Source organism: Setaria italica, chromosome V (assembly GCF_000263155.2).
Source record: "Setaria italica strain Yugu1 chromosome V, Setaria_italica_v2.0, whole genome shotgun sequence".
Classification (NCBI taxonomy): Eukaryota; Viridiplantae; Streptophyta; class Magnoliopsida; order Poales; family Poaceae; genus Setaria; species Setaria italica.
In genome coordinates this window covers 37634206-37660500 of record NC_028454.1, presented here as the reverse complement: position 1 = coordinate 37660500, position 26295 = coordinate 37634206, and the positions used below count along the sequence as shown (strand labels likewise).

At 44.3% G+C, this 26295-nt stretch overlaps 4 protein-coding genes and 1 long non-coding RNA gene across 7 annotated transcripts; 2 read left to right on the top strand and 3 right to left on the bottom strand.

Moving 5' to 3' along the window:
- Positions 1-86: 86 nt before the first annotated feature.
- On the bottom strand, positions 87-3283 carry LOC101780305 (exocyst complex component EXO70E2). Of its 2 annotated transcripts, none has more exons than XM_004970005.4 (2): positions 2914-3283; positions 87-2247 (listed from the first exon to the last, which is right to left on the bottom strand). In XM_004970005.4, exon 2 carries the CDS (start codon positions 2229-2231, stop codon positions 405-407), a length of 1827 nt encoding a protein of 608 aa, XP_004970062.1. In that variant the 5' UTR covers positions 2232-2247; positions 2914-3283; the 3' UTR covers positions 87-404. The 2 variants fall into 2 exon arrangements, with proteins under 2 accessions (XP_004970062.1, XP_004970061.1); XM_004970004.4 differs by having other exon boundaries at positions 87-2244; positions 2914-3282.
- Positions 3284-3753: 470 nt separating this feature from the next.
- Positions 3754-5020, top strand: LOC111257390. The gene is made up of 2 exons (XR_002677803.1): positions 3754-4658; positions 4772-5020. It is a non-coding gene; the product is annotated as an uncharacterized LOC111257390 (long non-coding RNA).
- A 325-nt stretch (positions 5021-5345) lies between these two features.
- On the bottom strand, positions 5346-8170 carry LOC101779891 (protein CHLORORESPIRATORY REDUCTION 7, chloroplastic). Its single transcript, XM_004970003.3, has 3 exons — positions 7993-8170; positions 5974-6074; positions 5346-5866 (listed from the first exon to the last, which is right to left on the bottom strand). The coding sequence occupies exons 1-3, from the start codon at positions 8057-8059 to the stop codon at positions 5594-5596; spliced, it is 441 nt and encodes a 146-aa protein (XP_004970060.1). The 5' UTR covers positions 8060-8170; the 3' UTR covers positions 5346-5593.
- Positions 8171-8645: 475 nt separating this feature from the next.
- Positions 8646-14204, bottom strand: LOC101779226 (glycerophosphodiester phosphodiesterase GDPD6). 2 transcript variants are annotated; one of them, XM_004970001.3, is made up of 8 exons: positions 13954-14204; positions 12354-12532; positions 11931-12114; positions 11530-11604; positions 10804-10913; positions 10236-10454; positions 9916-10071; positions 8646-9160 (listed from the first exon to the last, which is right to left on the bottom strand). In XM_004970001.3, exons 1-8 carry the CDS (start codon positions 13967-13969, stop codon positions 8906-8908), a joined length of 1194 nt encoding a protein of 397 aa, XP_004970058.1. In that variant the 5' UTR covers positions 13970-14204; the 3' UTR covers positions 8646-8905. The 2 variants fall into 2 exon arrangements, with proteins under 2 accessions (XP_004970058.1, XP_004970059.1); XM_004970002.4 differs by having other exon boundaries at positions 8646-9142; positions 13954-14198.
- A 458-nt stretch (positions 14205-14662) lies between these two features.
- LOC101778817 lies at positions 14663-18095 on the top strand. Its single transcript, XM_004970000.2, has 2 exons — positions 14663-15159; positions 17727-18095. Exon 1 carries the CDS (start codon positions 14741-14743, stop codon positions 15152-15154), a length of 414 nt encoding a protein of 137 aa, XP_004970057.1. The 5' UTR covers positions 14663-14740; the 3' UTR covers positions 15155-15159; positions 17727-18095.
- Positions 18096-26295: the final 8200 nt, after the last annotated feature.

The window sequence follows — 26295 nt, the reverse complement described above, 5'->3', positions numbered from 1 at the left end:
CATGAAGCTATCTGTCTTTATCACACTGAAAGATTTGATTCTGAACCCGCAGAGCAACACATATCCTTCATAGTGCAGGCAAATTATTAAACGAACCAAGGATGCAAGATTACTGTATCAGTACCAAGACATTCAGAAACTATACATACTCAGGTATCAAAGTTTTGGGAACAACAGATTGCTATTTCTAACATCCTCTGAACTTCGGCAATGTTGTAAGGAATTCTATGCAGCAAGAGGAGCTGCGAACAAAAGGCAAAATTATGCAAGTTGGGCAGACAGAACAACACATCACTATAATAATTCAACTATACATTCTATGATTCTATAATACAAACCAAAGAAGAAAACCAAAAATAAGGTGGAGGGGGCTGATGCATCTCTTCGACGAACTGGTTTAAGCTTCACGCTCGACAAGAATGCAGCAGTGACTTTTGAGCTCCTTCAAAAAGATCTAGCAAAAGTGTCTCCAAATCCTCGGGTCTATACTTTATGTAACGATCTCGATGCCTTGAGCCATCAAGGACGCTTCCATATCTTCCCACGAATGTCCTATAGGCCTGTATAACTTTCAGTGATATTGAAATCCGGACATCATCACGAAGTTGGTCATCTGGGACAGACCATGCTGTCTGAACTCGATAAACCTCTTCAAAGGATAGGTTGAAATTTTTTATCTTCTCCCTGATGGTTTTGCGAGAAGCAGCATCACCAGCAGCGCACAAGCCATCATCACTCAGGTAAGAGAGGACACTGTTCCATGACGCCCTCTCATATCTTATAGCATGCTGCTGAAACTTTCTGTTGTGAACCCGGATCCAGTCATCGCCAAGAAAGCTTTTGAGATCCGAGTTCTTCACTTTCTGGACCATGTAGTGGATGTTGTTCATCATAAAGATGTTCTGCAATCGATCATCTCTGTACAGTCTAGAACCAGCTTCAAGATTTGCCTCCAAAATTGCGGCAACAGACTGTAGATGCAAAGCTGTTGCTGTGAAATTAGGATATGCATTCGCCATCAACTGAATGTCAGAAGCAAGATGCAGGTGTCTTCGATCTGTGTCCTTGAGAATTGAATCAAGAGTTTTGCTGTATGCTGTGAGAGCCCTTATGTAGTTCATAACATACTTTGTAAGTGGATGCACTTCTCCACGAGCCACTGCATTTGATGAAGTGTATGATTGGATGGCATACTTGAATTCTGCAAATGTCTTTCTTGCAGATTCTCCCAGCTGCAGTAGTGCTTCATGATACTCATTCAAGATCATATCATCATATCCTGATTCAAACAGGGATTCAGCTTCAGGGAGAAGATCATTCAGGACCTCATACATATCAAGCAAACGAAAAAGCTTTTCCGTTTTTGGAGGACCAATAGCTACAGATACATAAAAGCTCAGAAGTTGTATTACTGAGTTAAATGAAATCTCATAGAAGCACAAGTCAGCAGTTGAATCTGTAAGTTCACCAAAGATATGATTGCTAAGGCGCTTCTCACTTGCAAGGTAGACTCGGATAAAAACCCTCATTGCTCGGTTCCATCTCCTTATTAAAATATTCAGTTTGGTCCAACTTGTGTTCATAAGCTCTTCTATACTGAGCTTGTCCAGACGAAGAGATGCAAAGTACTCATCTATTGCATTCTGCCGTGAGTTTATATAAGCTTGGCAACACTCCTTATCATAGCCATTCAGGAACATAAATTTAGCAATGGACTTGACAGCAGAGAGTGCACCGGGTTGAATCAAATCAGGAACAAGATACTCCGGTCCTCCAGCGACATCATTTGGTGTTGCCTTCCCTTCTGATTGTTCCTCGCTGAATGAGCTGCTTGAAAAGTCTTCCACACTGCCATCCTCTGTAGAGCGAAAAGAGAGAACTTCCTGTTCTAATGGCTGTTTGTAATGTGTCAGAAGATAAACAAATTCCTCTTCAAGCCTTGCCATTGCCATTTCAGAAAGGTCATCGGCATACACAGTGAGTTCATCCAGCTGTTTGGCTTCTCCACAAGGGTCTAGGTTCCTTAACCTTTCAGACAGTCGTCTGATTTTGTACAGCACTTCCAAGTACTCAAATGAGTCCTGTGGATCATGGACATGCATAGAGTTGTCAAAATCCAAACTAAGGATCTTCTTTCTCAATGCCTTAAGCGCATGTTTAATATCACATATCTCACTGTCTTCTCCCAAAGTGATGTTTGAGTACTGCTTAACTAACTCCGCAGCCATCATGTTAGGACCTTCCCTGCTTCATTTGTTTAGCACAAAGATCAGGTCTAACTCCAATATATTTCAGAATTAATAATGGAATTTCGGAAAGCTACTGATGCAAATAAGTACATATAATAGAAAAACATAAAGTGACAAATAAATGGAAGTAGACAATTAAACACTGATTCACGAAAACCAAACATGATTTTCAAGCAGTGCAAGCACAGCCATATAAATAGCAAAGGCAACGTAGAAATTGAAAATAAAAAGGGTGAATAGAGGTAACATCACAGTTAAGGTGATAGGGACTAGAACAACTACAAACTAATTATCCTGTTCTTTCTTTACCCAGTCATTTCCTTTTTCTCACTTCCTTATTTTTCTCTCAAGAAAAAATATTGGAGAAAATTTGATCATATAAGATTCCACCAGCCCGATGGTTTAATAATCCAGTTTGCTCTGGTTCAACAGCAAGAACAGGGCAGGTTCCTCTTATTTCCAAGAACAGTTGGCAAAATTTCTCGCACTAACTAGAGGCATATAGCACTTCTTGGGGGTAAAAGTGCCCGCACGGGCAATCTGGCCATAAATATCTCTTATTAAAGCGAGACCAAACTCGATGGAAAAAATTAACTGGAACACATGATGCAAACAGTAAGAAACTCTGCAAGGAACCCTTACGAAGCAAGAAGAAGAGACTCACCGCCGACACCGACGAGCTGCCGCTCTTTGCGGATTCCGGCGGCTGCCTACGAAGCCGCCACAATCCCAGATTCAGAACTCGACGGAAGCAATCTTCAGAGTCTGGCGGGAGGAAGGATAGAGGAAGAGAGAAAGAGGCGCAAAGTGCAAAAGCGAGGAGGAGAATGGAATGCGATTATTGGGGTGGTGGTCAGTGGAGGGGTGTGGTGTAGTGTGGAACAGTACGAGTCAAGTCAACCCGAGGGAGCGACGGCGACGGCAGGGGGAGGGGGGCCTCTGCGGAAGACGACGGCGAGGGGATGGGGACGGGGATGGTCAGCGGACGGAATTGGAACGGGGGTGCCGTGGTGCCCGGGTCTCCCGCTCTCTTGTTGCCCTCGCTCGCCCCTGTTCCTGTCCGTCCCTCTCGCCGAAGGAGTCAAGGACGACAGGCCGTCGCGTTCCGTTCCAACGGAAACGCGACCGTTCTGTGGAAACGGAGAGGGGGCGAGCTTTCGCACCAGCTGGCTGGGACTGGGACTGGGACTCTGGGAGAGCCCGGCTTGCGCTGCTGCTGACTGTAGTAGCGACTGCCTGCCACCGGCTCTTCCTCCCTGCTGTGACTGGCCTGGTCCCACTGACCTTTATTTTTGTGTTAGCGTAATTCCAACGGTAGCCCCAAATCAGACCCTACAAATGCTAAATGAGGCTGCCTTTATTTTTTTATGTTAGCAAAATAGCTTCTAATTCTCTCCCTCTATTTTTCATGACATGCATTCTATTTTCTTTATTTTTTTTCTTCCATCTCCTTCTCTCCATTATGCTCCCTCTTAATTTCTTAAATACATGCCTAGATGAGCGGCGGGATGCAGCGTGCCGGGGCAGGGCGGGGCGACGGATGTAGGCGGAATCGAGCGGCGCTTGTTTGGTGCGTCACTGGCGGCCAGCCAGAGGAGGGCATAGTAGGGCGAGCTCGGCTCACCGTAGCGGGTGAAAGACCTCGAGCCCCACTAGTGGATCCGGTCGCCGGCATTGGTGCAGCGGTCGGTAGTAACGGCAGAGATAGATTGGACCGAGCTAGAGGAGAGGAGCAAAGGGTAGTAGGAGCGACCTTAGGTGAGAGGGAGGGAGGAAGAAGACGAAACAAATAAAAGTAAGGTCCATGGACGTCTCCAATGTACAGGAAAGAGCCGGTTACATGGTTTGAGTGGGACCCACATATAAATAAGAAAATCAATTTCTTCTCAACTACCCCTTTCTTCCCCATGGAGGCAACCGGCAGCACGCCGCTTCCTCTTCTTGTTGTCTCCATCTTCTTCCCTTCCCAGTTCTGATCTGCCTCAAATCCTCCCAACCTACTCCCCAAAAAGGCACAAATCAAACACCTAGCGGCTGGATCTGAAGGCTATGGTGCCGGATTCGGAGAAGATAGCCTCCAGTGAAGCGGCCCCTTCGTTCCAGACGCCATTGCTGCGGAGGCCGAACGAGTCCAGGTGACGACGCTCCTCCGTCCATCCTCAGTCAGCGACGCCCCCAACCTTCATGCTGCAGCAACGCATGCTGGGGTTGCAGGTGTGGCCGTGGACGAGGCAGCCAGGAAGTACCGCAGACGGCGGGGTCGAAGGTAGCACCGCGAGGCGGCGGCCGGAACAGCAGCGCGGGCGAGCTCGGAGCGGTGCCATGGCCTCAGCTTCGTCCATACGGATCTGCTCGACCTCGGCTTCATCCAGGCGGCGGGCGGGAGCAGCGACGGCAGGAGAGAGAAAGGTGGGTTGAGGGAGGAGATCAAATTTTTTATTCTGTAGAACCCGCTCCCATGCATGGGAGCCCGGTTCTGTGTTTCGTTTCGATAGAACCGACCTCACAGCGTATGGAACCAGGTCCGGTGGGTATAGGATTGGGATAGGAGCGCCCGTTGGAGTGGTAGATCTCCGTTCCCCGATCCGACTAGCATGTTACGAGAGTCAACTAACATGTTACGAGAGTTAGCAAGGGCATCAGCAAGGTATAAGGTGCACCCCTGTTTCTAAGATGGGACCCAACAATGATTTGATATCACATGTTGTATTAGCTCCAATGTATAGAACAAGTTGAATCTATGAATATGGAACCCGCAACCCTCCATCTCTCTTCTCTCTCCCATTTTCCCTATATTATATTGCATGGGACCTGGTTCTATGTATGGAATCTGGTTCCATATAGAATCAGTTTCACAATGTATAGGTCCTGATTCCATAAGAGAGGTTACGAACCACACATTGGAGAGACCCTAAGAAAATGGTGATCCGGCCGGCTCCCTTTATTTTTCTCCTTTTTCAATAAATTATTGGAACAACTTAATAATTCACTCCCCTCCTCAAATAAAGGAGTAGCTGCGGAGTAGTTGCAACTCCCTCTGTACGAATTAGTATAATATTCAAATAATAATGAAAGTGGTATTGGGATTCTAAGCCATTGAAAAATATTAATCGAGGGACTATCGTAAATACTCCCAATCTGACATGAATAATAATCCGAAACAACCAAACTCGCTCAGTTTGCTCGAGTGGGAAAGGCCTGCATCATCAATTGACCCTTTGCAATTTGCACGGTACAAGTTGAGAGTAGTTGTGTCTTCCAATCCAGGTTTGGGAATTTTCCCCGGGAATGTTACACTCTTAGGAGGACGTTAAGAAGGAGCTGCACAGCCATGACACCCCCGACTATTCTAGCTCGACCTGGTACCACTGCACGGACCCGACCTCACCGTCGATCTCGAGCACGCACACGGCCCTGACGAGGTAGGAGACGGCGTCGTCGACCGTGTTGAACTTGGCGAGGTCGGGTGGCAGCGCGTCCCTGGGCCACTTCTCCAGCCAGCCCTTGAGCCTCGCCTCCAGCTCCTCCCGGGACACGAACTCCTCCTCCATGCCGGGCTCGATCAGCACGTACGTGTCCGACTGGATGTCCGCTCGCCGCCTCCGCGCCACGCAAACCTACCCAAAGAAAATGATGAGCTCGCGCGGTTACTTTCAGGCAGGCGTAGTAAAATACTTTTCACTTTCTCCGTAGAGACGAAGTTACTCCATGGCAAGACTTGGACCTGGGATCCGTGGTGTTGAATTCTCGGAGGTCGCTTCAGCGAGGCTGTGGAAAAGCTCACGGCACCAGATCGCCGGTGGGGCAGCAGCGACCTCCTCCTGCCTGCGTAGGAGACACGTCAGGTGCAGTTCGATGTGCAGCTGTACGCTGTGACTCTTGAGAAATGCTAGCGTGGTCAGCGGTGGTGGGTGCATGAAAAAATGCCAAGAGAAACATTGAAGTGGTAGCACTGCTTGACTACTCGTGGAAAAGCGTTTGGTTTCATATGCAGAAGCAGAACTTGCCCACCATGATCCAGAAAGTTTTTTATGGGCTATGAAAAATGCCAAGAGGACTACTCGTGGAAAAACGTTTGGTTTCATATGCAGGAGCAGAACTTGCCCACCATGATCCAGAAAGTTTTTTATGGGCCATGAAAAATGCCAAGAGAAACATTGAAGTGGTAGCATTGCTTGACTACTCGTGGAAAAGCGTTTGGTTTCATATGCAGGAGTATGACCCAGAAAGTTTTCTATGGACCCGTTTGAGATTAAAATTGGCATCATAGGAGTTTGTTGTCTGAATCTAGGCAAGCCGATCTACAAACCAGTCAGACCGGTTCTACTAACATTGTCAAATCTCTGATTGGACTTCACCATTGCGTAAGATCTCATCGAGACGATCAAAATGCATATGTAGAACGTCCAGTTTGGAGTCCGGATGAATGAGTTATGGCTTTGGCAAGATTTAACCCTGTGCTAACCGGTTAGACTGGTTTAAATGGGCGGTCCGACCAGTTTGACCAGCCTAATTCGAGTTAGGAGTTGTATTTTGACACGGGATTTGTATAACATTCGACACCTACTGGGGCAAGACCTCCCCACCCTATATAAATCTAAAGGGCCACAACCGATTGAAGACAACCGAATCGAATCAATCTACTATGTATTTACTTTTTATCTCTTAAATTCTTTTTCCAACCTCCATGCTATTCGTCTACTGATCTCCACGACCAGAGATTGCGTCCTAGGCTTGCTGGTTGACCTAGAGCACGCCAGCGACGTCCACGCCCTGACGGGGTCCCTTCGAAGCGAGAGCATTGACAGCCTTTGCTAGTTTGCTCATAAACTAGTCGTTCTTCACCACGTAAGTACGTTGGTTATCCCTTTGCTGGTTTGCTCGTAAACCTAGCTATCTTCCATCATGTAAGTATGGTAGTTATACCTTCAAATGATCGATCTAGGCAAAATCCTAGGAAACTGGTCCAACCGGGTTGCTAGACCGGTTTGACCGGTTTGAGCAGCATCACTGCTGTTCGGTCTGTTCGCAACCTGCACGCTCTAGTGCTTTCGTATGTTGACCCCGAATTTGCGCCAACAGAGCCTTTTCAAAAGGTTTGCCCGGTTCAAAAGTGGACTTGGTTTTGAAGTGCCAGGTGTTGATTTCCCGTGCCAAAGTTGGGGGATCAGCGCAACCCTCTTTCCAAAACATTTCCATGCTGAGAAGATGCTAAATGTTGGAGGGTTGATTCTTGTTTTAGTCTGTGTTTCTCGAGTTCTAGCGAATGTAGTCTTAGCTTACATACTTCGGTTACCAACTGCAGGACGAGACTGATTTTCTTTCTCTTGCCAAGTCCTGGTCAAAAGGGTTGTGCTTGTGCACACAATCAGTCAAATTCCAAAGATATTATCTGATGAATTTGTGGCCGGGTCTTGCTAGAATAAAACTGCAATATCCCTCAGAAGTCGTCCCTAGACTTTCAGCAGTGCAGTTTAGTTACAAGTATGGACAGTTTTGTTTAAGCAGACTAGAGATGACTTGTTCAAGATGCCGATTTTTTTTTAAAAAAACTCTGCAAAATCAGTAACCAAACCAGTCACAATCTAGTGCGCATTCAGTTTATCAGTTTAAACTACTATACTATGGCATGTTGGTCCTTGTATGCAGTGACTGTGATGCTCTAACACGGAGAACCATGGTGTGCAGCGTGTTGCTTGAGCAGCAGAACAGAGGATAAGAGTGGTTGGGAAACTGACGTTACCACTGAGCAGTCCGCCGGTGGAGCCGCACTCCGGTGGCCGGGCTACGGTCGCCGCCGCCGTTTCCATTCTTCCTTCGCTCAGGTTGTGTGGCCTGAAATCTTCTTTATCCCTTCAATGGCTCCCCAACCTGAAGCTTTTCAGAAGCCCTCTTTGAGGTTATCCTCATTGAGATTGGTGACAAGAGCGTCTATCTAGAGAGAAGACTGGTTCCTTCCCAGTGACGACAGATAGGGACATGCTACCACTGAACCATTACTTTCCAGCTGCATTTCAACACACACCAGCCGGTGAGTACGATTGCACAGTTTTTTTTTTTTTGGGGGGGGGAGGTGTTGGGAGTACGATTGCACAGTGTGGAGACAGCAGACAGGGCAAACCGGCCAACTTGGCCCTTGTTTACTTCCCTCCAAACTCCCAACTTTAACACTATGCAAAAAGAAGATTCCCCATCACATCAAACTTGCGGTATATGCATGGAGTACTAAATGTAGACGAAATCAAAAACTAATTGCACAGTTTTGTTGTACTTTGCGAGACAAATCTTTTGAGCCTAATTAATCAATATTTGGACAATAATTCACAGATACAAACAAAACGCTACAGTATCGCATTTATGGCAAATTGCTAATTTTGCAACTCCCAACTTGGGAAGTAAACAAGACCTTGGCAACTTGCCCATCGTGGGATTCCACCATAGAAATTTATCAACAACTAACCATTACAAATCCTTCCGGAAAATAATTATTTCTACCATAGATATTTGCCCCAGCGATTCAGGGTTTTAATGTAGAGGTATGACTCGTGCTACCTAGCAAAAACAACTCGTTTCTTTAACCTTCCAAGGTCAAGTAACACCATGATACACTCGTGTAGTCTTGCAAGTACAAACAATTTTCAGCAATGGTAGAATGTTCAGAGACCTTCATATGCTGAGATCATTTGACTAATTTTTACTAGGAGGCTGTTTGCAGTTTCATCCTTCCGGTGCGGGGATGTCAATTCTTGGTACTGGTGAAGGGTTCCAGTGAAATCTGTAAACAGTCCATCAACCCCCACATTCTTTATCCAGAAATCATATTCAGCGTAGGGATCCTGATGGAAGTTGAAGTGCAGGAACTGGTTCTCATTCCTGTAAGTGTATGGATGCACCTGCACAACAACAGAATGCTGTTTAACATGTTTCAGCATATATATTACTTGAGAAACATATTCTGTGAAACAAAACAAGCGTAAAAAAAGTATGTAGCAGTGTGATAATTTGGTCCACATGTTCTTTTTGCAGCAGAAAGTTTGCACCACAATGCAGAGCTAAACACGCATTTAATGAGGGCCAAAGAATTTGACTAAACTAGACCACTTGTTACTAGGGAATCCTTATCCTTTTTTTGAAGGTATGCACCCTTCCCAATTCAACACATAGGACAAGGTGAGGATCAGGACACAGATGTGGGTAACTTTCAGAAAACAAAGAGAGCTGCGTTGTTGATGTAGGTGTTGGCAGCTGGCTGATGTGTTGTGTTCGAACTCGATGCATTCAGTGACTGGCTGGAATTTTGTCAAAGAGCATGAGATCAATATGACAAGGTGGCCGTGATGTTTTGTAGGATCCTTTTGGTTATCTTTTTTTTCTCGAACGACGCAGGAACTGCGTGTCATTTCATTAAGGAGAAATGAACAGGTCCAACCTGAGTACAAAACACACACCACACCCCCCCACAGGAACTAGATTACATACGTGCCCCTGAACATGGAAAAAAACGACCAAGATCCTTCTGGTTATCAGCGACCAGATGCATTTAGATGGACAAACATAGAAGATGGCAGACATATGGAAGTTGGTCCAACTAGTATGTATTACTTTACAACAATCCATGTAAAGTCTGAAGTTTAGATAATGAAATGAATACAAACGAATTCTGTACCTGGAGATTATGAGCATGTGCCCGTGCAACAAGATCACTTGGTGGCATCAAGTAGTTTCCTGCAGCTGGAACAATGGTATCTTTCCATGGACCAAGGCCGACAACGTATTTCCCAATATATGCAAGGTAGTCATCTGAAGTTATTTCCCAGTATGACTGCAAATGGGAAATGACTTAAGTAATATTCAAAGACATGTTCCACTGAAGTTGCACAAAATGAACTCTAAAACCTCAGGGATTGATTTTTGTTATCCAGACTGTTTTTCTTTCATAGCATTGGAACAAATGGGTGAGAGACACTGTTACAAAAAGGTTAGTACCTGGTTCGTGTCTTGTGTTCTCACAGTTATATCATCAATCAAAAATACCTTGGGAGAGTCAATCAATTTGGATACATATATAATGGAGGTGGGAGCAAAGGATTGTATAAACAATGGCTGCTTTAGCCAATTCTCTGACATGTATTGACCTTTGTATCCATATTTAAGCAAGGTATCCACAAATTTGTCCTCAAACTTCTTTCCATCAGCCCACTTGACCTGTTGAAAGTAATACGAACTCATTATGTTACGTCAGAAATTGAGAAGTTAGCCCTTTACATTGACATGAAAAATAGAACAACGAAGGTTTGCACTATCCAGCTTATCATAGTCAGGGCTAACAACGATTGATCACGTTTGTAACAAAAAGAAACTCTTTTATATGAGACAGAATCATTATATAAAGCAACATCTTCAGTCCTGTTCATAAGCTAAGCAGCCAGCGGCTGTTATGATCATTCTACATAGAGTTCGTATGTAACATATAAGAAGAATTTTTTGTGGCAATGACATAATTAGATAACATTGCAAATCATAATAGTGCATACTTCTTCTGAGAACAACTTACATGCTTGTTGATAAAAACTGGATCTTTAATCTCTGGGTATATGCCAACAGTTCTATCCGCATCTAGGGCAATTGAAATGAATTCTTCAAACGTGATGATTGAAAACATACCTGCATGGCAGGAAAATAATGGATTGCTATTGTTAATCCCCAATCACACTCTTTCATGTCAGTTCATGCAAATGTGTTCTTGGTTCAAGTAAAATCTAACACAAAATAATATAGCTGTACTAGTTCTAAACATACAAGGACTTCTTAAAGGAAATGGAACAGTAACAACTATGCTAAATCAGAATCCTAGATTGTATTACATAATGGAAAGAAATGTTATTGAAAAAAAGGAACCAACGAATCACATCCTATACATTTCTGAGCTCTCTAATTAAAACAACAAGTTCCTCTGATTTCCTAGAATATTATTGCACTTATAAATAACTACGACAGGGCATGTTGTTTACAATGCACAGAAACATGTCAGAATATTCCCTCAGGAAAATATACCAGAATATTTTGGCAGGCAAGTGATCATACTAATTATTTCCAGCTAATTGCCATATTTATGGCATTTGTGATAAGGAGTATAAACCACCAGTAGCAGGGCATTCAGAAAATGCACATGCATGTGACAAGAACTGCTTCAAGGATCTTTGGAGCACAACAACATGGTCGTAGAAGAGGAAGTATCACATGAAACAACTATGACAAAAGAATGGAAGGATATCCATACCATTGTACTGTTGATCTCTGAATGAGTATCTCTGCTTCACTTTAAGTGTTTTAAGTTCCTCCAGGGTGAAGTCCACTGAAAACCAACAATTCAATATTAGTTTAAATAATAAAGAACACATGAGCCTACAAATCTATCATTCTCATTCCACCCATCATACCAACATGGAGTTAAAACTGTCAATATATTTTCTGTAAATAGTGTTCAGAGTTTAGATCGACCAATATGCACTAATGCCAACCATTAGCATCTAAAAAGTTCCTGAATTAGAGTCAACAAACAGTGAAGGGGTGTATTGTTATATCCTTATTATTGCTTAATTACTTTTCATGTAGCAGATATGCAAATTACAATGGTAACAAAATGAGTGATGGAGTCAAGGTTGGTTGTAAGGTGCAAACCTACAAACCATCCAGTAACATTAGACCACTCCACTTCATAGGTTCTTCTTCGATTGGCAAACTCCTTATGCTCGGCAACATCAGTTGTCTCATCAAGTGTTACATCATGAAAACAGATCAAGGTCCCATCTTTGCTAGCAAGGATGTCAGTCTCTATAAAATCTGCACCTTCTTCAATAGCCCTCTGCAATATGATTTTTTTGTTAATTGTAAGTTCCAATTTAGAATGCAATATCGTCCATATACTACAAAAACTATAATGTTGTCATATGTGAATACAACAGTCATTTGCAGTGATCAATATCTGCAAGCCCTTTAGCATTTAGGTGTACCCGCTTATGAAAAATAGCTTATTCCATTAGCAAAATAGAAATATGAAATCCTGATATAAATCATACGCGCTTGCAAATTTCTGAGCAGTACCAGGTATGCAACAGCTGTTTCTTCAGGAATTTCCCCGTTTGAGCCACGATGAGCAATATTATATGGTCGAAATGTCTGTATGGGCCTTTTCTCTTCGTTCTTCGTCTTACTTGGTAGTGGAAAGAGAGGTCTAGCAAATGCCAAATGTGATAGTAGCAGAAGAAAAAGGGGAACACAACCTGTCAGGGATGTTGATGCAGATAAATTAGGCATACGCTATGTGCATTATGCAAATGCAACTAAAGGGAAAATTTAAGATGTTCATTTAGCCTATTTTGCATGCTATTTAGAAATATGCAATCACAAAACTATAAGATCGTATTTGTATTTTTGCATAATTCGAAGAGTAGTATTTGATTGTAAAATTTGTGAGAAACACCTGTATACATGTATTCTTATAGTGTGTAAACAGGGCCATAAGTAACACTTGTACTAGAATTTTTCCTATCAGAACATGGGCTAGAACAGAATGCTTCAAAATTGAATAGTGATATGTCAACTATTAGCTACACAACATAGCTAAGGGGATATGTGATCCAGAAAACATTAGTCATGGTTAGAATAGACATGACGTCAGGGCTGTCAAACGAAGAAATGCCATCAGTTGCTCATGAAGATTCTATCATGGAGATCTGATAAGATATTTAGGTTGGAGCTGCATGGATAGAATATGCAAGAATGCCAATTGCTATATGGAGAGAACATGACTAGCCTTGATATCAGATACAGAAGAAAGAACAAATCTAGCTGATGCTGCCTTTGTTTTCTACTTCTTCTATATGTGCATGTAAAGAATAGGAATGTTTATGCTTTGAAACCTTAGCCAATGAAAGATTCCTCGCAGTTCAAAAAGAAAGGAAAAAAATCCTCCCCGTTTGTTGAAGTTTTCTTTCTTTTCTTATCTGCCATGCTCCTCCATCCACTGTCTACTGAGGGTCACAAGTCACAATTCTCGAGATCAATTTTCAAATTTAATTTAGAGTGTCTATTTAGAATGGAACATGTCACTTGTCTATTGTATTTCCACATAACGCAGCATATGAAATCAGAACAAGTCTTAATGCATCGGAGTTTATCTTCTTCAGTAGTGCAGTGTGAAATTAGTGTATCATTATCTAATTTGCCCCCATAAACCCATCAATTTCCCTATTAAGCAGCCTGGAAGGCACCAAATCCACTCTGCTCCCATTCATCCAGACATATCTACCTCAGCAAGGCATACCAAATACAGAAAGCTAACATGGGCCACTAGACAGAAGTAGCAGCAGATAGGCAATTCAGATTTCAGAGCGAGCTCATTCTACTACATCCCACTCAATTTCGCACCCTGAAAAAAAAATACCACTCGCCGCCTTATTTCCGTGTCACGAACCAACAAAATCCATGCTGGATCATCCCAAAACTGGCCATTCCCCAGTAGCTCGGGGCCAATGCAGCCCCCCGCCCTAAAATTCTAAGGCGATCCCGCAAAGCTAAACGAGAGAACGCCGAATCATCTACTGCAATCTGTTTGCAGACACCAGGTTTATCAGATCGGTGGGCGCTGCGGCGAGCATTCAGAAATAAGGAAGAGCTGATCAATCGAGGAAGGGTCACTTACAGCGAGATGGGCGCATGGTGCAGGTCTGCAGGAGTGCTCCCTCCCCCCTCTTGCCCACACTCTTCTTGCTCCACTTCCCTCCAGTCCCTCCCGGGCTCTCCCCGCTATATGCGAGCGAGCAAGGCAGCGAGCTCCGGAGTTTCAGCGGAGCAGAAGAGGAGACGGCGCGGCTCCACGCTCCGTGCTGTGCGCCTGCGCCTGCGGGCCCCACCCCCCTATCCCTTGTACTCTCTCCCGCTTTTTCTTTCCGTCACGCCATCACTAGCAGTAGCAATCGCCATTCCCAGGACCATGACGGAACGGAACGCGCTATCCAACCAAATCAACGCACGCATTTTCATTTCATCGAAAAAAATCAATGCACGCCCCAACCAATGAGATCGCCCTACGGCTACGGCCCACAACCACCCTACCGTTCACTGACAGGTGGCTACAACGCCATGCGACCTCTTCGGGGCCCACCCGTCTGTAGCAGTCAGTAGACGCGTGCTGTTACACGTTTCCATCGCCGTCGACGGAATATTCTGGGAATACTCCGAGCGCTGCCGTGCGGGGCGCCGGTTCCTGGGCTTCCCTTTCAGCGCCGGAATCGAATGCTACTGGCCTTCATGGGCTGGGCCTGCTCCGCGCGGACTCGACGCTATTGCCGTTAGTGCGGCCCACGTTCTCCGCCCAACAGCACCCGAGCCCATCGCGATTTCCAGCGTGTTCTCGCCGCATCGGCCGATCTCCCCCATTCCCGGATTCCCCTCCCAACTCCGTCGATCCCACCACCGCGCCGACCTCGATGGCCTCCGCCGCCTCCTCGGCCGCCGGCGCCGGCAAGTCGCTGTTCCAGGGCCTCCGCAGGTTCCTCAAGAAGCCGTGGGAGATCACGGGGCCCTGCGCCTCGCCCGAGTACCGCAGCGCGCTCCCGAACGCGCTCGAGTACCGCGACAAGTGCCCGGCCACCATCCGGGACGACCGCGACAAGGCCATCGTGCCCACCTCCGATCCGGAGACCGTCTACGACATCAAGTACTTCACCCGCGACCGCCGCCGGAACCGCCCGCCCGTGCGTCGCACGCTGCTCCGCAAGCCCGACCTCGAGCGCTACATGGCTGCCAAGCAGTTCGACCCCACCAAGGACTTCCCCGTGCCATACGTCAACACCACCGTCGAGGAGGACGACAACACCATTGGCGGAGGCTACCAGAAGTGAGCCAGGTGAGGAGTTGTGTTTCCTTCTGATCTTAGATCTGAGCTTGCAGCAAGGGCTTCGTCATTATTTGCGATTAAAATCAGGTATATATATTCAATATTTACTAAGCGAGGTATTGCAAATCGTTTGAAAGTTACCCAGATTAAACTTGAATTGCTTCTTGATGCCTATGCCGTGTGATACTTGCATATGGAGCTAGCTTTAATTTGGTAGGAATGCAATGTCAGGCAAGGTCTCATGTTAGATCAAACAAGCCAAAGAACTTGACATGATCATATGACCTAGGAATTCTTGTCCTGATGGGGGATGTTATAGCTGCTTTTGCTTGTAATTTGATACATGTCCTAAATTCCTAATTCTGTTGGTTAATGCTTGTGAGTTGTGATTTCTGTAGGTGTAAACTTTCATTGTAGAGCAGTCTTTTTTCAAAGTTGATTTGTTTCACTTCAGTATGTCATTGTCCGAAGAACCTTTAACCTCTGTTGTTATGTCTTTATAGTTTTATTTAAGATTTGATAATGGTCGTGGGAAGGGATTGTAGCTTGTTGACATGCATTCAGTGATTGATATACCATAACCTTTCAACATCAGATAAATATTTTTCAAGAACTGGCTTACTCTGCTTTACTTGTAAAACTCATGTCTCGTGGTCACTCCCTATTCTGTAGAGTGTAGAGGTGTTTTCTATGTTTCGTGTGTGTGTGTGTGTGCATTTTATTCTTTGTGTGGGAGAGGGGTTGGGGCTTTCAAATGGCAACAGATTCTGCCACTGTTTGGGTTGGTCTGGTGGTACAGGAATCTCAAAATTTGTATATTATTATGCTGATTTTCATCAACGAATGAGGAAATGTTTGGAGCCTGAGGTCACCTTCTATGATAAGTAGTCCATCTGAATAATGTTATCATGTTTAATTTGCTAGTCAATGAATAGGCTAGATAACAGGTTCAAGATACACGCTTGTTTCGACTTACGAAATTTATCTTTGCTTGAATTAAGTGAATGTGAATGGGATAAAGGTGAATGGCAATCCGCAGCAAGAGAGGGAGGGAGGGAGGGGGAGGGGCTTTTGCTGGCAAGCTGATTAGCGAACTTATGCTGTTTAGTGATATTGATAAAGCTTAGCCTGGTTTCAGTTCTACAAAGAAATTGTACATCTCAAAATGAATCTAAGGGGGTGTTTGGTTCCATGGACTAAAGTCTAGTTCGTGTCACATCGAATATTCGGACGCTAAGTATGAGGACTAAACATGAGCTAATTATAAAACTAATTATACAGATGGAGGCTAAGGGGGTGTTTGGATATTTAGTCCTTACTAAAATAAATTCATGTCACATCAAATATTCAAAAGCTAATTTGAAGGACTAAATATGAGCTAATTATAAAACTAATTACACAGATGGAGACTAATTCACGAGACGAATCTATTAGGCCTAATTAATCCATCATTAGCACATATTTACTGTAGCATCACATTGTCAAATCATAGACTAATTAGGCTTAATAGATTCGTCTCGCAAATTAGTCTCCATCTGTGCAATTGGTTTTGTAATTAGCCTATGTTTAATACTCCTAATTAGTATCTAAACATTCGATGTGACAAGAATTTTAGGAGGTGCTAAAGAAACAAACACCCCCTAATTCACGAGACGAATCTATTAAGCCTAATTAATCAATCATTAGCAAATGATTACTGTAGCATCACATTGTCAAATCATGGACTAATTAGGCTTTATAGATTCGTCTCGCAAATTAGTCTCCATCTGTGCAATTGGTTTTGTAATTAGTCTATGTTTAATACTCCTAATTATTATCTAAATATTCGATGTGACAGGAATTTTAGGACCTCCTAAAGAACCAAACACCCCCTAACTGATTATTTGTACATCACCATTGTGGCATTGTCGATTTTTTTTTTGGGAAAGCTTTTAGCCTAGTGGTGGCAATGCTTTAGTAGCACCCGGTCCTGGTTTCGACTCCCGGTGGGAGCGAATTTTCAGGCTAGGTTAAAAAAAAAACCCTCGCTGGCAAAGTCAGGGTTTGGGGGGGTTTCTGGGCCGGGAGAAGGTTCAGCTTTCTTCTTAAAACAAAACCGTGGGGTGATCTTACCCCACCGGCCTAGTTTTTTTTGGCATTGTTCATTTTTTGCTTGCTGAGTTTATTGCCTTAATTCCAAAGTTTTTAGGATCTCTTGTGTTCAACTTTCTTTTCGTGTCAACTGCATTTTCTCACTAATGAATACCTTGTGATCTTTCGTCAATGCTTGTCATGTTAGCATGTTTGTAGTAGCACTACAGCAAAGCAGCATCTTTTTTTTTTCTTGTCTAAAATTTACACACATTTGCATTGGAACTTCGGGAGTATTGCAGTTGCTGTTTATCCTTTATTTTTTTTAAAATATCAGGTCACAATGAAACTAGATGGTTCAAGCTCCTAGCTGAGGTTTGGACCTTCAGCTATAGCTTGCTCCACACTTGAAATGGAAGTCATGTGTAATTATTGTCTTTTTTTATATGGTTACATTACAATAAAGATTACAAAGATTACTGATTTGATGCTGGTTCATTTGTCAGGCATCCATGTTGTTGTGATGGGACTCCATCAGCATCTGCACTGTTTTCATCTCGGGTTTAAAGTATCCCTCTCTTGTTCCCAGTGAAAATTTTCTGGTTGTAAAAGATGATGGCGGCAATAATATGGCACTCGTGGAGCTCACTGAATGCACCTTTCTTGTAAGTTGTATTCCAAGACTCTGTCTACCTGATACGGATGTTATGATTGAATGCAAAAAATGTAAGGTTTCCGTTCAAATGCGAACATCATCTGCTTTAACTGCGAAATTATGATGATTTGACAAAAGATGGAATACTTCCCTCTTGTACTTCTGTACTATGTAGAACTATGTGCATATGGCTTGCAAACTCATACCGGTACATTTTGTAGTTCCCTTGTGTACCTCTATTTTGGCTTGCAGAAGTCAATCGTGGGACGTGCATGTGCTGACTTGTGTACTCTTAAACAACCTGATTCTAATCGACGAATTGGTGACAGAATTGGCTCACCGTTAAAGGTTCCATGTCGCTCTGCAGTATTTTTGGACAGGACAAAATTTCCACAAGAAGCAGGAATCTCTGTGCTGCACTGGTTGCTGGTTGGGGCATTAAGGCCATGGATCACTGCTGTCAGTTAAAAGAGGGATTTGCATCCTCAATTAATAAGACGGATCCGATTGCGACCGTGTATCAAACCTCCACATAAAAGCCACAAGCGACAGGCAAGCTTATCATCGAGTGCTGTCGCCTGTCAGTTTCGTGCACTGAATCATATATTAGTGTCAAATTTCTCCATGCCTATCAACAAGGAAAAAAGATCTTGCTTAGTGAGCATGACACGCGACCACAATCGAATCAAAAGCATTGACCGGGACAGCTGCCGTCCCAGTCAATCGTTCGTGATCGGTGCCGATCGATCGATCGCCGCCCGCTGCACCGACGCAACAGGGCAAACGCAGCGTTAGCTACCGTCCCGCGCTTGCCGCTTTGGCGCGCGCCCTCGCATGCATCTCGTACGTGCTGCATGATCTTTCTGAAATTCTGCCAGCGGCAGAAAGTGGAGAGACCTATGGTGACGAGATATAAATATATATATTTTTATGGAACATTTTTTCTCTTCGTCGTCATGGAGTATATATGTTTCTTTCCAACTAGCGTATTTGTTCTGGAATTATTTTCTTCTTCTTATAGAACATTTTTCATTCTTCATTCATGGAGCAACTTTTCTTCTCTTTCCAATTGGAACAGATTTTCTTTTGTCCCACCGGAGAGAAAAAAAATAATCTACAAAGAGAGATAGCATTTGATGTGTACATATCATTTGATGTTCTCTATTCCGTTCGGTGTAAGATTTGCAAAATCAAGGTAGTAGCATCGCATTGCCTTACTTTACTCGCAGTACTACGAGTTCTAGTTACACTAGCCATGTCTAAAACAGAAGCAGATCATAATAGGACTTACTCAAACGCATGGGACTGAATAGCGGTGCGATGCACTTGCCCTACAATATGCATATATTTTTTAAAACAAAAGATTGCACCGATATTTTATAATCTTTCTGATCTAGTTCCAAATCAACCGGCTATTATGTGAGCAACATTTACTTTTTACCTCTCTCTATGTAAATATGGGTCTGATCGAGTGCAACACGGCCATATATAGCTCACATCCACCCTATTTTCTTTGAGCAACATTTACCTCTCCTGCGTTTAATCGATAAGGTAGAGAGAGAGAGATTCAATATGGGGGGCGGCAACGGCTGGAGCCTGGTGTATGCGATGTCCATGATCTTGTTCATTGCACGCGTTGCATTGCCTTGTCATTTTTTAATCTTCTCATTACATTTTCTTAATAATTGCATTGCCTCCTGATGAAATAAAATTTATGCAACAGGTCGTCCTCTCCTACACGATGAGGCAACACAAAGGATCTGCTCAACCAACACAATGCAAGTTCGGAAGGTACGGCTCTTGACTCCACATCATCAAGAGATGACAAGGTCTACCTGAAATTTTGCACTAAGGATTGGTGTAAATCCAAAATATGCTACTGTTGCCAGATGAATCAACCACACACCATCTGTTACTACACGCGGGATGACTGCAAGGCGATGTGCCCCGGGTGCAGCCCTAAGTGCCCGCAACCGCTGGCCAACCATGATCGGACATTGTACGCAACAACGAATGCCACCGCATAATAAGCACTTGCATGATGATCTAATATAAAAATCCTTATTAGTATCCAGAGTGGTATAGCTTTTATTTGTTTGATGAAAGCAGTTTCGTTCATATCTTTTACTATTTCGGATTGACCAATTGACCAAACCCCTCCGTCGTCCTGCAGCGCCGCCAGTAGCCCCACCCGAATCACCGCATGCATACCGGCCGGCCGGCGTCAGCGTCACGACCACTCCGGCACTCCCCCGCTCCCATCCGACCGGGCACGTCCCTCTTCGTCCCCTCCCGCTCTAATAACGCCGCCCTATCTTATCCCTGTTGTCCCTCCCCTCCGCCTGCACCAGCCACGCGCCCAGTTCCCGCGCACGATGTGGGCACGTTGCTGACAGCCGTTGGCTCATCTGCAACAGTGCTCGATCTGCAGTCTTTTAGTAGTAGTAGTACGTACAAAATTTGCACATGACGAAGGAATCTCGCTGCGCTGGTTGCTGCTGGTTGGGGAAACAGGGCCAAGGACGAACCGCTAGCTGCTGCCAATTGAGAGGGTGTTTTGTTTCCTTAAGACAAATGTGCAGTGATAAGACGGATTACGACCGTGTATACGTACCAGACCTCTTTACTGCAAGCAAAGCGGCAGGCCACAACCCCCTATCATCGAGCATTGTCCCCTATCAGTTAATTTGGTGCGCTCTCTCGATCCTTTTGACCCTGAATTTTTCTTGATTACCAGTAGCAATCACGAAGCAGAACTTGCTTAGTAAGCTTTGACACACAAGGCCGCGATCGAATCAAAACATGACGAAAGAAAGAAGATTGTGATTTAGGACAGGTACCAAACGCGCGCGGTTGATCGAGATTGCAGCCGCACCGAGCCACCGACGCATCAACGCCCCAGCTCCTTGCCGTGTTGCGAACTGCTCGTTCTCGGTTAGCAGCGGCTCAAGAAGTGGCAGTTAGGCCACGAACAAGAAAATCTTGCAGAGGAGGTCGGTAACTGTCAATATTTACCTAATGGTTCAAGTTTTTATTAAGTGGTTTGGTTGGTTTGATTCTTTGACTACTTGGGAAGACTTCATTGCGATTCGCTAGCAGTTCCCTTGTGCACCTACTTGTGGACAAGCAGAAGGGGATGTTAGCAGCGGCTCATCTCAAGAACTGGCAGTTGGGCCACGAACAAGCTCCAAGCCCAAGAAGACCAACATTCATCTTGCCGGTCCAGAATGGGTTCACTCGCCTGCACGCGAGAAAGGAGCACAGCCCGTATACTAGATATATGGCCAGTAGAGGAGAGGGAGATGATAACAAGAAACAAACCTGTAAAACTATTCCTTAAACTCCAAGTTTCCTCTGATCTCATCCTATCCTGCTTCCTTCTTCGTCTTCCTTCCGATTTCCTCTTCTGTCCTCGCTATCCCGTTAATAATTGATATCAGATTAGTCAATCCTTAGGTGAATTCAGTTCGTTTTGGTTCGTAATTCCATTGATTGTTATGGGCAAACGGATCTGGTTGGGTGTTCCTGAGTTTGTACGCATCGTGCGAATTGGGGTAGCCCGTGATTCCGATCCACGCTCGAGCGATTTGTGGGAATCTACCGATCTGGATCCGCTTCCTCCCCACAACCACTTCACCAGATTCCAACGCCGCCACGGTGCCATGAACCCACGACATGCTCACCAAGCGTTTCGACGATCTGGAGGCGAAGTGGGAGACGCGCTACACTGAATCAACTGACAAGTGGGATTCGCGCTTCTCCGAGTCCGATGCCAAGTAGGAGAGCAACTTCGCGGACCTCAAGGTGTTGCAAGACGTGCAGGTCGACGCGCTGGAGCGCGCTGCCGCATCCCTCGAAGACTGGCGACCGGAGATGCAGGGCATGGTTGATGATATTCGGCTCGAAGTGCGCAAGCTCTCCAAGCACTGGGAGCGCATGGTGCTGAATCGTCTGCCTCCTCTTCTGGAGACTACTCCCTCGGCTGCCAAGCGCCCATCTGCTACGAGCGAAGCCAACAGGCCCAATGGGCACCGCGACGACAAGTTCCACCAGGAGGATGGCTACGGGTCTGTTACGACCATAGTTCATCCCTCGTCAAGGGTGCGTTACGCCCCCCCCCATCCACACACACACCTAAATTGCCCGTTCCTCCTTTGCCTAGTCTGAATAATCGTTGGAAATCTGCTAGTAATGGGGAATCCAGGGGATCTAGGACAGGACGTTTGCCTAAATGAAATTTCCCTAAATTTGAAGGCAAGAATCCCGAGCTTTGGTTGAGTCTTTGTGAGGATTACTTTGAGTTGTGTAATGTTGAACCCTTCCATTGGATAATGGTAGTCTCGATGCTCTTTGATACTGCTTCTGCACGCTAGTTACAATCAGTAGAGGATGAGCTTAAAACTTGTTCTTGGGATATTTTTCAGCTATGGTGATAGACCGCTTTGGTAGAAATCAACACGAGCTCTTAGTTAGACAGTTGTTTCACATCAAGCAGACCAGTAGTGTGGCAGATTATATTGTCCATTTTGTTGGGTTAGTTGATCTGTTGGCTACTTATGAAAGCAAGCCAGATCCTCTACATTACACCATGAGATTCATTGATGGGCTTAAAGAAAAATTAGGAGCTACTGTTCTTATTTAGCGTCCTTCCACTTTAGATACTGCTTTTGTGCTCGCTCAATTGTAGGAAGAGGTGTTCGCCCCTGCGAAGAAATGGCCATTCAAGAAAGCCGACTACACTCTGCCTCACAAAAATGATGTGCATAGTTCAATGCAATTGCCATCTCCTCCGAAGTTGGACAAGCCTCCTGTGGTCCAATCAGTGGATCGTCATGGTACTGACGCGGCCCGAGCACGGTTAGCTGAAGATTGTTGGGTGGCTCTATGGGCATACCGCCATGCCCAAGGTCTCTGTCAGCGATGTGCCGAGCCATGGTCCAAAAACCATACTTGTGCTAAGAAGATTCAACTCCATGTAGTGCAGGAAGTGCTAGAAACCTTCCATATGTTGTATGATGAAATCTCTGGTGAGGACCTCCAAACTCGACCTTCTAAACAACTATTCCTTACATTATCAATAGCTGTTGTGTCTGGTACTCCTACACCCTCTATGTGCATGATGGGTTCTATACAACATTATCAGATGAACATATTAGTGGATTCGGGCAGTTCTCACACTTTTGTCAGTCAACAGCTAGCTGATAAGCTGTCAGGATTGCAGCCAGTAACAAACCCTCTTAGAGTGGAAGTGGCAAATGACAATATGCTCCATTGTACATCTCATTTACCTTCAGCAGTATGGTTTATTCAGGGGTATGAACTCCAAGCTGATCTCAAAGTCTTGCTGCTTTCTTCCTATGACATGATTTTGGGTCTTGATTGGTTGGAACAATTTAGTCCCATGAAGGTTCATTGGAAGCACAAATGGATGGTGATTCCATACAAGGATTCCTCAGTTACGTTATTTGGGCTGCTACCTGATTTACCTGAAGGCTCAGTCGTCCAGGTGTGTTCAGTTGAGGTGTCTGTAGGCAATTCTGTGGAAGCATCTATTCCTCTTGAGATCCAACAATTGGTTGAAGATTTTGCTGAGTTATTTGAAGTTCCAAGTGATCTTTCTCCTCCCAGGTATTGTGATCATACTATCCCATTAGTTCCTGGAGCTGCCCCCTTTAGTGTCAGACCATATCAGTTTGCACGGCATCTCAAGGATGAAGTTGAAAAGCAAGTCAAGGAAATGCTAGCAACAGTTCTGATCCAGAAGAGTTCTAGTCCATTCTCATCTTTGGTCCTTTTGGTCAAAAAGAAGGACAACAGTTGCAGATTTTGTGTTGACTACAGACACTTGAATGCTATTACTATCAAGGGCAAGTACCCAGTTCCTATCATAGATGAGTTCTTGGATGAACTATCTAATGCAAGTTGGTTTACTAACCTAGATCTGAGGTCAAGATTCCACCAGATTCGGTTGAAACCAGGAGAGGAATTCAAAATAGCCTTTCAGACACATTGTGGCCAATTTGAGTTTGGAGTGGTTCCTTTTTGATTAACTGGAGCTCCTGGTACATTTCAAGATGCCATGAACACAACTCTGGCTCCATTCCTCAGGAAGTTTGTGCTGGTGTTTTTCGATGACATCCTTATTTATAGCAAACTCTGGAGGAACATGTGGTTCACTTCAGATTGGTGTTTGAGTTGTTGGCCAAAGACAAGTGGAATGTGAAATTATCCAAGTGTTCTTTTACTCAAAGGAAAATCTCTTATTTGGGTCAAATGATCGGTGAACATGGTGTTGGTACAGGCCGTAGCAAAATTGCTGCTATTGCTAGTTGGCCTAGCCCATCATCTGCTAAGGAACTTAAAAGTTTGTCCGTAACTTCGGTATTATAAGTAAACCTCTAACAGAACTTCTTAAGAAGCATGTCTTATTTGTCTGGACACAATTTTATGGAGAATCATTTATTGCTCTCACCTGTCCTGACTCTCCCCAACTTTTCAAAGGTTTTCTGTATTGAAACTGATGCAAGTGGATATTGGATAGAGGCTGTTTTGCTTCAGGAAGGACATCCTTTAGCATTTTTGAGTAGGGCACTGGGACCCAAATCTCAAGGGTTATCAAATTATGAGAATGAATACATGGCTATTTTATTGGCAGTACAACAATGGAGGCAATACCTACAACATGCTGAATTCATAATTTATACTGACCAGAAGAGTTTAGCTCAGTTAAATGAACAGAGAGTGAACACTCAATGGTAACAGAAAGTGTTCACCAAATTGTTGGGACTTCAATACAAAGTTGTTTACAAGAAAGGTACTGACAATGGCGTGGCTAATGCACTCTCTAGAAAGTCTACCCATGATGTTCACTGTGCAACGGTGTCAACAACATCACCTCAATGGTTGTTGGAAGTACAATTTGGTTATCAATAGGATGAACATGCCTTGTCACTCATTGCTAAACTTTCTATTGACCTTGCAGCAGTGCCCAATTTGAGCCTTACAAATGGTTTGCTCAGATATAAGAACCGCATTTGGGTTGGCAAGAATGCCCAACTACACTTGAGACTGTTACATGCTTGTCATTCTAGTGCCATTGGTGGTCACTCTGGAATTCCTGTGACATATATAAGGCTTAAGAAAATGTTTGCTTGGACAGGTATGAAGAAAGATGTTATCCAATTTGTCAAAGCCTGTATGATTTGTCAGTAGTCAAAACCTGATAGAAACAAGCTTCCTGGCTTACTTCAACCACTGCATGTTCCTTCTGGAGCTTGACAAACCATATCTGGCCACGCCAACTGTGTGCTGGTGGTAATTGATTCTTTTACCAAATATGCTCATTTCTTGCCTCTGCATCACCCTTTCACCGCAGCAGGAGTGGCAAAGGTATTTATGAATCAAGTTTACCGCTTACATGGTCTTCCATTAGCAATTATATCTGATCGTGATAGAGTATTCACAAGCACATTTTGGAAAGAGTTATTCTATTTGGTGGATGTTGAACTTAGAATGAGCTCTAGTTACCATCCACAAACGAATGGCCAGACGAAACGATTGAATCAGATAATGGAAACTTTTTTTGCGCTGCTTTGTGAATGACTGTCCATCAAATTGGGCTGATTGGTTATCTTCTGCAGAATACTAGTATAACACAAGTACACATTTTGCTATTGGAAGATCCCCTTTGAAGCTCTGTATGGATACCACTAAAGCACTTTGGGATATCTGCGGTCGAGGTTGTTCAAGTTCCTAAGTTGTCAAATTGGTTGCAGAATCGACAGGTAATGAACAATCTCATCCACCAGCATCTACTTCGAGCTAAATAGCGTATGAAAAGGCAGGCAGACAAGAATCGATCTGAGCGTCATTTTGCCGTGGGCGATATGGTTTTTCTGAAGCTCCAACCATATGTCTAATCTTCCTTAGCACCTCGCTTTAATATGAAGCTGGCATTCAAGTATTTTGGCCCATATAAGATTGTTGCTAAAGTGGGTTGTGTAGCATACAAATTGGACCTTCTAGCTCAATCTATTGCCCATCCAGTTTTTAATGTATCTCAATCGAAGTTGGCGAATATACCAACTTCTGAGGTAATAGCTCCACTCCCTGATGCTATTGACATGCCTCGTGTACCTGAGAAAATCTTGCAGAGGAGGTCGATAACTGTCAATACTCACCCAATGGTTCAAAGTTTTTATTAAGTGGTCTGGTTGGCCTGATTCTTTAGCTACTTAGCAAGACTTCGTTGCGATTCGTCAGCAGTTCCCTCGTGCACCTACTTGCGGGCAAGCAGGGTCTCAAGAAGGGAGGATGTTAGCAGCGGCTCATCTCAAAAACTGGCAGTTGGGCCACGAACAAGACCAACATTCGTCTCGCCGGCCCAGAATGGGTCACTTGCTTGCACGCGAGAAAGGGAC